Raw genomic sequence first — 14,566 nt, 5'->3', positions numbered from 1 at the left:
AATTGTTTTTATTAAAAAAATTAAATAAAAAATTAATTTGTTTGAATATGTCTGTATAAAAGTAAGATAAAGAGTAATTTTAAAATTATATTTGAATTCTAAAACTACAAATCTTAATTTTTAATGAGAAAAATGATATACACGATGAGTGTAAAATAATTTTATCAATTAAGGAAATTTTAAAAATATTTTAATAATTTAACAATTTGTTATGATTTCATTGGACGACAGTATAAAACTAATTTACATGAGTGAGTATATCCGTTTCAGAAGCAAAAATTATTTCTATCCAATAAACAATTAAACATATCAAAATCAATTTTAAATTTTTAGAATTAATTTCAGAACTTTTATATATCATAGATTTGTTCTTTTAAAAAAATTATAGATTTGTTCTTTTAAAAAAAATTAAAATTAGACCAAGTTTCTAACATAAATTTAAACGGTGTATATAACAATGACAAAAGTAGCAAAATTTTCCTAATTTTATACTATTACAAATATTATTTCTTAATTTCTAATTTAAATCTCTCAATTATTAGTATAAATTAAAAAAATATATACTAAACGCTTTTGTTGATAAATAGAAGTTGGCACTCTAAAACAATGATAAATATGATATGCTATATTTTAATTTTTAAACTTAAACAAAGATATGAAGAATATTATTTATTTATTTTTATTACATATGTTGTATATTTTTCTATTTAGCTTATTTTACAATACTTTATCAACTTTTTTAATCTATTATTCAACTTTTGCAACCAATATTCATGTTGGATTAGTTTTATGTAACTACCAATTAGTATTACTTATGACAAAGTATAGTAGTATTTTGTTGAAAGAATATAAACCAGATCAATAATAAGTGGTAACATTTCAGTTTTAAACACAACACTTGTAAAGCACATGAATCTGTGTAATCCTGTGTTCTGAATAAGAGGTTTGAAGAATTATTCATCACATAACAAGGTACACCAGAAACTTATTACAGACAAAATGAAAATCTAAATGATGTCTACTTTGCTCCTAAAAAATTTCCAATTTAACAACATCTCAGACTTAAATCTAATTCCTAAATTTTCACTCTTTCCTTTTTGTCACAATTTGAACGTCGTGTAAAGCTGAATCTAAAACAACAACCGAATATGAATTACGTTCACACGAGCTCCAGAACAAGGGCAGAAGCACCACCTCCTCCGTTGCAAACACCACCAACACCGTATTTTCCATTTTTCTTCTTCAGTACCTGTATGCAGTGATGTTTAGATTAACTGAGCATAACAAGTTTATACAATCAAACAAAGAATATTTGGATCGACAGGTTATCAATGTGATAGCATACATAGCAAAAGTTATAAACTGAACATACCCCCAAAAGTGTCACCAGGATTCGGGCGCCACTGCAACCAAGAGGATGACCCAATGATACAGCTCCACCATGTACATTTATTTTTCCCTGCAAAGTAATAGTTATTTGAGTAAAAGGAATAAACATGGTCGTGCAAAATAGTAGGTATTTGAATAAAAAACGGAGGTTTAGAGCCATTAATGGCCATGAATCCATGATGAAGACAAATATGGGCTATAGACAAATTTTATAAGTTCCACATGAAAAGGGGTGCGGTCTACAATATCATACCTTCTTCAAGACACTCAATCAGAAATAGTTTACTACATATATTATGACAAGGGATAAAACTCACCGAATCTAGACCGAGAAGCTTCTGATTTGCAAGAGCCACAACCTACAGAAAAAAAAATAATCAAGGAATTGAAACTCACGGCGTCATAATTTGACAAAAAACTACAATAATTAAAAGTTTAGCAAGAAATCCTACCGCGAAGGCTTCGTTAATTTCATAAAAATCAATTTGTGAAATCTCCAACCCTGCTTTGGAGATAGCTTTGGGGATGGCAATGGCTGGAGCTGTTGTAAATAACTCGGGTTCCTGTACAGATCACATGAATGAAGATAAAATTATGCTACCAACATATAAAACGCTACAAATTATGTGAATACCAATATGGCTTGAAGGTGTAGTTCATATTTAAATGTTTTATGTACCTGAGCAGCATCAGCATATCCACTGATTTTTGCAATGACCTGAAGCCCAAGCTTCAATGCCTTCTCTCCACTCACCAAAACTAATGCAGCAGCACCATCACTGTCATTGAGAACAATTTCACTTTCATAAGAAACCAGGGTTCATGCCATAATAAAACTTACTAGAAACATATATCAGATAATATCATTTAAGCATATAAACTAATGAAAACTCAAGATTTAGCACAAATATTTGATAAGTCGTGAATATAACTCTCTAACTGACTTTCATGCTTCAAACAGTAATCTCACAGAACCACTCATGGCTTAAGGATATAGGCAAAAAATTGTCTGCTTCTTTTCCCCTCTATATCACTCGTCTCTCAATAATAAGTCCACATTAAACTACTCCAGTAAATCGTGTTAAAGACCATGTAATTTATAACAATCTTTTTTTGACAAGAGCATCCAAATACAAACAGTTAAGCATAATAAGACATAGGAAAAAGTTGAGGCTGTTGAGCAAATTTGACAATATATTATTAACCTTATGCTAGAAGCATTGCCAGCAGTAACAGAACCTCCAGTCTCCTTGAAGCTTGGTCGGAGTTTGCGTAACTTGGCAGCATCAAACTGGGATAGCAAAAGAAAAAAATATAACAATATATTGGTATAAATTCTACCGCAATTAAAAAAAATAATGATTATAATAATTTAATAAATTCTACCTTTCCTAGGCCCTCGTCCTTGTCAACAATTGTTGATGGTCTTCCCCTTCCACCAGACACTTCAACTGGAGTGATTTCCCAATCAAAGGAACCACTTTCTTGAGCAGCAATTCCGCGTTCAAAACTCTGAACTGCAAAATTATCCTGTGCGAAAAGCGCAGATATCAGCAAAAATGTATTAGAATGGTTGTGTCAAAACCTATCTGAACAGAAATCAATCATAAAATACCTGGTCTTCTCTAGTTATTGAATGGTTATCTGCACAGAGTTCAGCGCACACTCCCATACCAACATCCTTATAGACATCCCACAAACCATCTTTCAACATCCCATCAACTAGTGAGTCGTGTCCAAGGCGGGAACCTTTCCTGAAATTTCATATTTAATCAGTTTATTTCAACAAAATAACTAATCTTAAAAAAATATCAAGTACGCGTCAATATTGACCTTGCTTCTGCCAAGTACTTAGGTACACTAGACATGTTTTCCATACCACCAGCCACAACAACATCATTTATGCCCAATTGAATACTCTGTGCAGCAAGCATTGTAGCTGCATTTAACCAAAAAAGGTTTATTAACCTTGTTCATTCGTTGAAATAATAAAAACTAAAAGATACCAACAAAAAAAAAATCCCTGTTTATAATACATTCCACACCTTTCATTCCTGAAGCACAAACTTTATTAACAGTAGTGCAGACTACAGATTTGGATAGTCCAGCACCGAGAGCAGCTTGTCTAGCAGGAGCTTGCCCCAAATTCGCACTAAGGACATTCCCAAAGAATACTTCTTCCACAAGTGATGGATCAACATTAGCTCTTTTAAGAGCAGCTACATATCAACAAAAACAGAGATAAGCATATCTTCAACAAGTTTCAAATATAACGAAATGATAACTGACGCAACACAGATTAACATAATTACCTTCAATGGCTATAGAACCGAGCTTTGTGGCAGGTACAGATGAAAGAGCACCAAGAAACCCACCCATTGGTGTACGTGCAACACCAACAATGCAAACATCTGTACAAAACAAACCAAAAAGATCAACTAAAACGAAAGGCATTCGGCGAGTCATGGTATTAAAGTAAGAGATATGAAAAATCAACGTTTCAATTTTTCTTTTAAGACTGCGCCTGATGGATTAAATGAATAAATATACAGAATAACCTAACATTTGAACGAATCAGATAAATGCAATGCAAGCAGAACAAAGTTTGATAATGACCTCTAGGCTGTATAGAGTCTGAAGATGCTGCTGTAGGAGCCATTGATAGATGGAAAATGAATCTGTAATTGAAAACATAATAAGTTAATGAATCTGTAAATGCATCGGGTTCGAACCGGAAACCGACGAAATAGGAACCGGAAAAGGAACTGAACCGGGTTGTTGTGGTTGTTTCAAGGCGTTTGTTAACGGCTTTAGCGGCGATGTCATCGGAGGAAGGTAGTGGTTCTGTGGAGGGTAATATTACTAATGAGACCTCTTTGCCTTTTTTTTTTTTTTTGGTGAAAAGGGTGTTTTAAAACCTGAGTGTAATATTACTAATGAGACCTTTTTTTTTTAATTTCCTTTTTTACAATCTTATAATTAAAGTGAACCAAAACAAAACAAAAAATGCAGTTAATAAATTCAATAGAGTAAATAGAAATATTGCAAATTTGTTGAATTATAAACCAGAAAATCACGAAAAACGATGAAAAAATAAAGATCTGGTAGAGATTAATTAATGCATAAAACATTATAGAGAGATTAATTAATAATTGAAGAGAAATTCAGATCTGAAAGATATTGAGATGAATAGAAGAAGAAGAGGTTACCGTTAGGTTAAGGTGTTGTTGTGGTTGTTGAAGAAGTGAGGAACGCAAGAGAAGAGAATGAATGAGAATTGGGGAGAAGAAAGGAAGGAGGGAAGAGTGAAGAAAAAGTGAGTTGGTTAGTGTGTATATATAGTGCCATGTGGAATACGCCACGAGTTACACGCTCAATTCGTTGACGCAAACAATGGAAATTGTTTCACTTTATTTATTTCATAATTTATTTCATAATCCAACTATTTCTCTTGTTAGCTTTTCTAATATTTTTTATTTTAGAATAAACTTTCAATTTCAATTTCAATTTATTAGAATGGTTGAAGTTGAGTTTTAAAGAATTATTTGATTTTTTCTTTTTTTATGACTTAGATTTTCAGTTAGAATTTAATTGAAATAAATTAACCGTTTAAAGGTGTTTTACCCTTACACTTAATTACAATCATTAAGTTTTATAAATATTTGATTTTTTTAATCACATATTATTTATAAATAGTTGTGATTTACTGAACAGTGAATAATAGTTATTCTCCTTAATAAAATAGTGTGTAAAATTAATTTTACATAAAATTGAGGTTGAACTTGATTTTATCCTAATAAACACATAATTTATGGAAATCAAATAAATTGAAAACAATTTTATGTAGATTTATTTTAAAAATATTTTATATTCAAAAAATAAAATTATAAATAAAAACCTTATATTTAAAGAATGGACTAAAATATTTTAAAATAAGGACCAAAATTTAGGAGAAAAACTGCAAATTGTAAAAGAGACTAAGCGTGTGGATCAACTTCTTTTCACCGCCACCGCGTGTTTGGATAGTAGTTTCCGTGAAAACCAGAAGACACAAAGTGTAGTTTCTATGCTACTGTGACTTTTCACCACGCTTCTTTAAATTCTACCGCCAAACCAAACATACATAAACCTTCTATCTCATGAGATAGATAGAGCAAATCTAGACTATGGTTAGGTAATAGTTTTTAAAATGGGTTCAGAGGAAAAAGAAAAGGGAAAAAATAAAATTATTTAAAAAAAAATAAAATTTCACTAGCTACCAGGAGATTGATGGTTTTAACATGAGGCTCCGCAAAAAACTATACGTTGCATCATTACCAACTTCATGTTTTGTTAGGCAGTCAGCACAAGCATTCTCCTCTCTAAGAGTATGAAATATTTGAACCTGTCATTCCCTATAGAGAAGTTCTTTAATGTTGTGAAGAAATGAGACATAGTGATGTCAAGCATTAATAGTCTCTGAGATAAGCTTGATAGCAGAGCTCGAATCAGAATAATACATCATGTCTTTGATTCCAAGTTTTCAGGCCATCAGCTTAACATGAAGGATGTTGGAATAACCAATATTACCCGCAAAACTGTGAACCCAAACACCATCAGCATATTAAATCAATTCACTGAAACTCGAGATGCCGATATTACCGTGGCTACTGCCATCAACATTCAAAATCACATTACTACCTTTGTGTGATTTCGACGTGACCGCTCTCGTTGGATGTGACATATTATGCTTGAGAAAACATTTAGCTAAAAGATTAGCATAATTCGTTGTGATGAGTTTCAAAGTATAGAAAAATACCACTTCATTCGTAAGACACAATTTGTTCCTAGCGCACCACAACCACCAACAAGCAACCAAAAAGATAGAGTCACCATTGATGTCATGTCTAATTCAATCATATAAACTATCCCCTTAGAAGAATAGTGGGTCCAAGAAATCAATAGATTTTTAAAAGCGAGTAGAAAATTCATAGTCTCTCAATTAATATAGAGTCGTCTCGGCGTCTTGATTGCATCTAGAACAATGATTCGTTTGGAGCACACTACGATTACACAACATTTATCTTGTAGGAAAGGACTCATGTAATTAAAGTCATCCAAAGGAAGAATTTCACATTCTCAAATGCGCGAATATGCCACACCCACTTCCAAGAGTTATTGTCTGTTGTAATCTGAATGAATTCAAGTCTTTTGAGCATGTTATAACTATCCCGAGCAGTACAAAAACTGTCTAAATTTCCTTTCCAGGTTATCTGATAAGGAACCAAAGAATTCAAACAAATAGGAAGTGCTTTTAGGCGGTCACAAACAACCGCAAAATATTGGTATATAATGAGTTGAAGTTTCAATTTCCATCCAAGTAAACATCATTCACTCGCATTTCCAGATCGTGGATAACCATATAGAGAACCTATTTCGCTAATTTCCCTATCTTAGACCAATTGGAAAACTAGAAAGAGAAGTTCACATCCCCAATCTAAATTCAAATCCATCTTTAAGTGCTGAGTGAGCTTTTATAATTGCATTCCAAGTAACTTATTATGATTTTTTTTTCATATTGAGGAATATTTTCTCACTGATGTACTAATGCCTTAAAAGTCGGACTCATATAAAATCACAAATTCTGATAGAGACCTCAAACCAGCTTATCCAACATAGAGGTATTGATCTTCCTTGTTTTCGGATTCTAAGACCATCCAACTTTTTGGCCTTAATGATTTTATTCCAGCAAACAATATGCACATCAAAATTTCAATCTTTTTCTTAAAATAATATGTGTGTGAATTTCTCCAACTTATAAATACTCAAGTCTTTTCTAAATAATGTGAATATATATTATTGTAAATATTGTTTATTATGAATATATAAAAATTCATTTCATTACTCTTTGATCTCATTGATGAAATACTAAATTGAAAGTTTAATTTTAAAATGTTTACATTCTATCATTGTTTTTCTTAAACTAAACTTAACCATCTCATTGAAAGCTTAATCTTGAAATTATTTCTTAATCTAAACTTAACACTATTCTCTTATAAATTGGCAGTTGTTTTGTGACACTTTATTTTATTACACGTTTTCTAATTTATGTGCAACAATGAATTTTTTTATAGGTCAAAAATAAAAGGCGCATAATAATTAAATATATATAGGTTGTCTTGCATGCGATCCACACTAATTATATTTTTATTTTTAATATACACTTTGACACCACACGGGCAGGTTTTGCACCACCAACCAATTATTATCAATTAATTACTATAATACATCATGTGAGAAGCACCCTTTTTCTGAAGCAATGAGATAAACATATTAAAATTGAACTAATTAAGATGCTCTAAGCCACTTTTAATTTTTTAAAATTAAATATTTAAACAATTATAATCATATTTGGATTTTTCTCTTATAACTATGTTTGTTACAGAATGGACGTTTATAAGGTGTATACTCAATTATTATAAACTATTATTATAATATAAACTATGCTCTCTTGTTAAAAAGCAATAATTCACGAATTATTTATGGTTTTTAATGAGTCTTGATTAGTTGATCTACTATTTTGTTAAGTTTAATAATAGTTCATTACTTATCTATTTAATGTTGGCACCTAGATCTAATCTTTCACGAGCATCCTCATCCTTTCATCCTCTATCTCCCATGTGATCTCTTTTGAATTCTTAAAAATTTGAAGTTTGTGATTATCTTTTTTATATGATATTATACTATAAAGTATATTTATAACATAGTAAGAGTGAAATCGATACAATTTTATTAACTTTGATAAAAATATGTGTCATGTTCAAATGTTGATAGTGAAAAAGGTTATAACGATGGTTGGAAGAACTATTATTTTAAGCCAATTTTTGTCATCCTAAGTTGAGAAAAATATGCATTAAAAATCCAAGATATGGTAAATTCTTGTGTGTTATTTTGAACAATCCATAAGATATCTACTTTTACATTTTCGGTTTTGCAAATTTTTTATTTATTGGTAATTTCTCTTGATTAGGTGAATGATTTTGAAAATTTTCTAAAAGGCATATCATAGCCAACAGAGACTTTATAATTTTCAAAGTGGTAACCGGTTATGCTAAAATCTATATTCGATTACACCTTCAAAAATGTTTTTATGTTTTTAGACTGTATAACCGATTACACCAAAACACGTAACAGGGTTACATATACAAAAAATTGAGATTTTTGAAAAATGTCCTAGGCATAATCGGTTATGCCAAAACTTGTAATCGGTTGCCACTGAAAAAGCGACAATTTTTATGTTACGAATACCAGTTCCAAAATATTTCCAAAATCTCAATTTTTATGATAAATCATTTCCTCAAGTTTTACACTCTATTTCCCAACAACATCACCATGGTCATTCACTAACCACATAATCATCCAAAAACACACCACAATAGCATCATAATCATCCAATTATTCACAACATAAAAAAGAGAAATACAATCATGTAGAGACTGAAACACCAACCCACATATTATTATACAAGCTCATATATGAGAGTAAGTCTCACTCTTATCTTAGATGTTGGGTTTTGAAGTTTCTCTAATGGATTTCTCTTTATTTTTTGGGCAAGAGAAATTTAATTCCTATACAAAAATTTCTATAAATTATCGTGTGTGATTACCACCAAAGTGATATCACTCATTTTAATTCATAAAGGCTTCTCTGGAGTTTGAGGAATGATTTTCAATCTTTGCTATGATTTTCTTCCCAAAGGAAGAAGGTTATATGTAAAGATTGTGGTTAATTAAGGATATAATTATTGGAGATACTTTGATCTAAGGGATATTTATCTGCCCAAAGGTGATAAATTTCTAAATCCAATGTATTGCTCACTGAGTAGCTTATTCTTGAAATTTGTGGATGAAGTTGTTGGAGCTGCTTTAGTTTACCTAAAGGAGATATATTTTCAAACTCAATGCACGCTCATTTAGTAAATTATCTAAGGTTCTGACCCTTGTTGTAACATTGTTTTGGCATTCCACCCAAATGAGATTGCGTGATAATGTTGTCCTATTCCTGATAGCTTATGTTCATTAAAGCTACATGTTGCATTTATTATTTGTTTTAATGCATTTGTGTTTTGTCTTAATAGTGACCTTCTCCATGAGCAATTGTTCTACTTCTATTGAGGTCCTGAATGGGTCAAATTTTGAGAAATGGAAGAAAGACTTAGAGTTTTCATTAGGGATTGCTGATCTTGACATGGCATTGCGTGAAACCAAACCTGTGATCAATAATCAGAGTACAGCTGAAGAGAAAGAAAATTAGCTAAATAGGATAGGAGTGACCAACTTAGCTTGTATGCTATTAAGAGGACCATTTCTGAACATCTGATCAGCGAATTACTTGAGAATGAGAATGCTAAAGAATATCTTATTGCTACTGGAGAGAGAGAGAGAGAGAGATTTCAGCCTTCTGATAATGTTAAATCTTGATATTTACTAAAACAACTCACATACATTAAATATGTTAACAATGGGGTGTCAGGGAGTTTATTCTTAGAATGGTTCATGTCCAAACCAAACTAAAAAGCCCGTAACATTGACCTGAATGAGAATTTCATTGTGTCTCATGCCTTAAACTGCCTACCTGCCGAGTTCACTCAAATTAAAACTGCCTATAATACCTTTGGTGATAAGTGAATCGTCATTAATCTTATTACCAAGTGTGTAGTTGAAGAAGAGAAACTCAAGAAGGAAAGGAGTTATTTAGCCCTTCTGACTATTCATGTTAAGCCCCATTCTAGTAAGAATTATTGGAAAAATAAGAAAAACACTAATAGTGTTTCTCATAGAAATCCTAAGTTTAGGAAACCAGATGATGGTCAACACCATGACATGGTCCTAAGTCCGCTGATTTCAAGAAACCATTTGGTGCTTTTGGTGCAAGGAAAAGGGGCATAAGAAAACTGATTGTCATGCTTTAAAAGTTTGGTTAGTGTTGCACCCCAAAATTTGCCCTCATATATTTGCAAATGTCATCTTATTTCGAATAAGTGACATAGCACAGTTGGTAAGGAAGTAAGGTTTGCAAGTACAGGGTCCCGGGTTCGAATCTCACTTACTGACATTTTTCCCTTTTATTTGTTACTAATTTTATTTCTGTTTTAAATTATTTTCAAAAATCACAAAATTGTATTTTTTTATTATTATTTTAAATTAATTTTCGTTTTTATTAATTAGAGATTTTTTTTAAATAGTTATTTTCACTTTTCTCACTTTATATTAAAAAAAAAGTAACCAAAAAAAATATAAAATAAAAAAAAGATTCAAAAAAATATTTTGTTCATGTGTTATTTTAGGATAGTTTTTATGAGATTAATCCAAATGAGTCTGATTTAAAAAACCAAATCAAATAGGTTTTAAATTTTGGTTATTATGGATTTATTATCATTAAAATTGTTCTTTTCCTTTTCTAATGTTTTAACCTAATGTTAATGTAATATAAATGGACAACAATTCTATTCCAGGGGGAGGACGGTACAAAAGAAAAACACGCCGTTAACCCTGATTCACCAACACCCACTATCACATATTTCTCACACTAACCATCTCCAGATAATATTTTTTACCAATCTAACATTTTCACAGTCATCATCTTCTTCAAACACAAAACCACATAAAGCCATCATTGCATTTTGAAACTCTAATAAATTCAAAACCACACCATTATTGATTTCACTTGGTAACACTAACAATAGAGTCCAAACTGTAAAGAGATTTTTTTTGATGCAGGTTCTCGACGAGACGACGGATCCGGAAAGAATCAAAACCAAAAGAAGGAAAAGTGGTGAAACTGAGATCGCAGCAAGCCGCAGCCATGAACTCACCGGATTCCGCCGTGAACCGCCCAGGTCGCACACAACACGATAACGTCCTCGCCGACGATCGGCCATAGGTTGCAGCACCGAACATCTCACCCATTTATCAACGCCTTTCGTTTTTGTCGGTGAGTCTCCTATCGATTTATGTTATTGTGTGTTCCCTTGTTTCAATTTTTTCTCCCTATTGGTTACTGGAAATATGTGAAGAGAAAAGGAGAAAGTTGAAACGTGAAGAAAGGGAAATAGAAGGATTGGTTTTCATTATTTTCATGTTCTTTTCTTTTATTTTTTTTAATTATAATAGTACATGCTGTGTGTTGATATCTCATTGGTTGGACATGTTAATGGTTTGTTATTATGAAATATGGTCATGTGTGTGGAAAAGCTTTACTAAACTTGTCCCATTTTTGTTATCACTTATCATTATTCTTAAAAAAACATATATATGTAGCCTTGGGGTATATGTGATGGTAGATGTTGCTGTTTGTTTGACATAAATTAACTTGAGTATGTATTCTAAAAGAAAAAGAATAAAAGCAATATGACTAGGCTTTGGTGGTTGTTTGTTTTAATTTCTACTCTGATATTGCCACGTTTCAACATTCCCTCGGCCACTTGACCAAGTTTTCATGGGAAACAATGTTCCTCTTTGTGCCAGGCTGTAGCGTATTTGTTTTTTTTATTCCTTGTTTGATAAAATGACTTAAGTAAATTAATCACTATTCTAGCAAAATAAAAAAAATATGTTAGAATTAGATTTTCTTTTCATATAATAACAAAAACACAAAAATATTAGAATTTAAATTTTCTTTCTTTCATATCAAAAATACAAAAACATTATCTCAATTTTTCTTACTTCTTGTTAAAGTTTAATTTGAATTTTTTTAGAATTTTTCTCTTGTAAATTTTTAATCAATTCTTGCTCATATTTCTATCATTCCTCATGCTCTATTCCATATTATGTTACTAACATCTTTTGTTTATATTGAGGTACTAATTCGAGACTTCAGACTATTTCTCGGACATTTATAAATTTTTATTAATTTTTTGTACATATTCTTTTATTTCCGCTTAAATCTTCTTATTTGGGTTTGTAATAATTTTTATCCCCGTTTGTTAAATGTAATCCCTCTCCCGAAGCCTTGTAATAGCGTAGGAACTTTACATTCCGCACTTTATTTTCTGTATATATTAAACTGCTTAGATGTATGCCTTAGGATTGTATGGAAAGACAAAAACAATCGTTAGATCACTTTTAATTCCAAGATAAATAAAATAACTGAACATAACACACTTGCACTCACTCACCTCTAAGGTACGCCCCTCTTGGTTGCCTTCGATTATATGGTCGTGTCCCTCGAATGTAGAGGTATCTTAGCAAACGATGACCCTTGAAAATATCATCATAGAAAAGATCTTAGTCCCTCGATGACCCTCGATTGTTGCCTACGGTAAAAGATCTTGTCCCTCGGAGTCCCTTCGGAAAATGATGATAGTCCCGCTAGAATGCTAAGGTTCCTCTACTTGTTGCCTTCAACGACCATACGATGACCCTTCGATGACCCGCACGTCCAATATAACAAGGGTTTCCTACTTCTATATAGTATGGATAATCCTGGGAATCGTAAAAAGTATAGAAAAGGACCAAGTAATTAGGGTAGTTCTCTTAACCTGCCTAGCTCAATAAAAAAAAATATATCTTTTCAAAAACTCTTTCAAAGACGAAGGCTACGCATTTACGCTAAAGTCCTTACGTCCCTTATGCTTCTTTTCAAAACAAACAAACATGAGCTAAGCAAATTAAGAGCCCGTAGATAACTACGGATGAAAAGGGTGCTTGCACCTTCCCTTTTCATAACTTACCCCCCGAGCCCGTTTCTTTTAAAAAGGGTCTTTTTCTGTACTTTTTACCCTTTCTAACATTGGACAAAATAAAAGTCGGTGGCGACTCATGCTCATCGCAACATTGTTGCTTTAAAAAATAAAAGTCAGTTCACCGAGTTACAGAACTGGCGACTCTGCTGGGGATATATTTTTAAGAGGGGTTTACCTTAGGGCTTAGTTCATTATAAATGTTCTCAATTGTTTGTTTTGTGTGCTTTATTTTTAAGGGTATTGTTTGGGTTTACTTGTGTGAAAGATCCTACACCCGGATCTAGTGTACCTTAGGTATGTGGCAATAGACCAAGGAGACTGTACGGCTCGTCCCGATATGGTTGATCTGGTGGCCACCGTTAGTGTGACACTTTGGTTGGTTCTGATGGCCCTTGAACATGATCGAGGAGACATTAGGCTACCATGTAGTGTCGTGAAGCACTAATTTGCCCTTAGAACCCTAGTTGAACTTAACCTTGGCCTATTAAGAAATAGCGAGATGGCCGGCTTTGGACCTTGACCGAAGCTGGTTGATACTCGAAGCTACACTCATTGAGATCAATCTTTCGAGATGTTTTCGGTCAGCCACCCGAGCGCTGACTGAGATAATGCTTTCGAGAACGATCGTCGAGATGAGCACCATAGAGCCCGATCTTTATTTAGGACAGGTTCAACCAACTAAACTTCAGTGGGGAGGGTACTTACCTATGGACTTCATGCAAGCCTTTAAACCTAAGGCTACTTGTGTGACTTGTTTGTGTTCATTATCTAACTATTTGGTTTCCTCGCAGGATTTGTTCATACCCTAACCGTTTGGTTTCCTTGCAGGATTTGTTTATACACTAACCGTTTGGTTTCCTTGCAGGATTTGTGTGTACGATAACAACTTGAATTCCTTGCAGGATTTGTGTGTACGCTAACAACTTGAACTTTTTGTAGGACCTACTCGTCCTCATCACCTAACTAACCATTTTCAAGGATCTCAAGTATTTTGGGCGCGCAATTCCAGGTGCCATCATCAAGAGCCAGATTCCTATCAAGGGGCAAGAGGATTTATTTTCCTCTAGCCAGATGCCTTCAAACTCAGAAGTATCGTACCCAGAATCAGAGGCTATGACCCACTGGATATGGTGAGCCTGATTCTTGTAGAAGGACGTTCAAAGACGAAAGTCAAAAGTTTTCAAACAAAGGTGCAACCAAGTTCGATCTCTAACGTTGCAAATTGGGTTCCAAAAAGATCCTTGAAAACATTGCATATGCATTTGCATACATATCATTGCATAACAGGTCCCTAAAGAACAAAGTTTCTCATCTTCTTTCGCAAATCCCTAAAGCCGGATACTTACAACTCATGTGTGGCTTCATCAGAATCCTCTCTCTAGAAGTAATCTACAAGTTCAGATACGAAAGCTTGGTTTGGTTTCCTCTTTGGGGCACTTGGTCAGTCGATCAATA

At 32.8% G+C, this 14,566-nt stretch overlaps 1 protein-coding gene across 1 annotated transcript; it reads right to left on the bottom strand.

Annotated features, from left to right (window-relative positions):
- Window positions 1–858: 858 nt before the first annotated feature.
- Window positions 859–4,708, bottom strand: LOC131617737 (acetyl-CoA acetyltransferase 2). The gene is made up of 13 exons (XM_058888991.1): window positions 4,599–4,708; window positions 4,006–4,067; window positions 3,702–3,800; window positions 3,435–3,608; window positions 3,223–3,328; window positions 3,005–3,143; window positions 2,776–2,919; window positions 2,595–2,680; window positions 2,069–2,168; window positions 1,842–1,952; window positions 1,707–1,748; window positions 1,373–1,459; window positions 859–1,249 (listed from the first exon to the last, which is right to left on the bottom strand). The coding sequence occupies exons 2-13, from the start codon at window positions 4,046–4,048 to the stop codon at window positions 1,160–1,162; spliced, it is 1,221 nt and encodes a 406-aa protein (XP_058744974.1). The 5' UTR covers window positions 4,049–4,067; window positions 4,599–4,708; the 3' UTR covers window positions 859–1,159.
- Between the last annotated feature and the right edge of the window lie 9,858 nt (window positions 4,709–14,566).

Source organism: Vicia villosa, linkage group LG7 (assembly GCF_029867415.1).
Source record: "Vicia villosa cultivar HV-30 ecotype Madison, WI linkage group LG7, Vvil1.0, whole genome shotgun sequence".
Taxonomy (NCBI): domain Eukaryota; kingdom Viridiplantae; phylum Streptophyta; class Magnoliopsida; order Fabales; family Fabaceae; genus Vicia; species Vicia villosa.
Note: the sequence above shows the minus strand (reverse complement) of the source record. Positions and strands in the feature narration are given on the sequence as shown.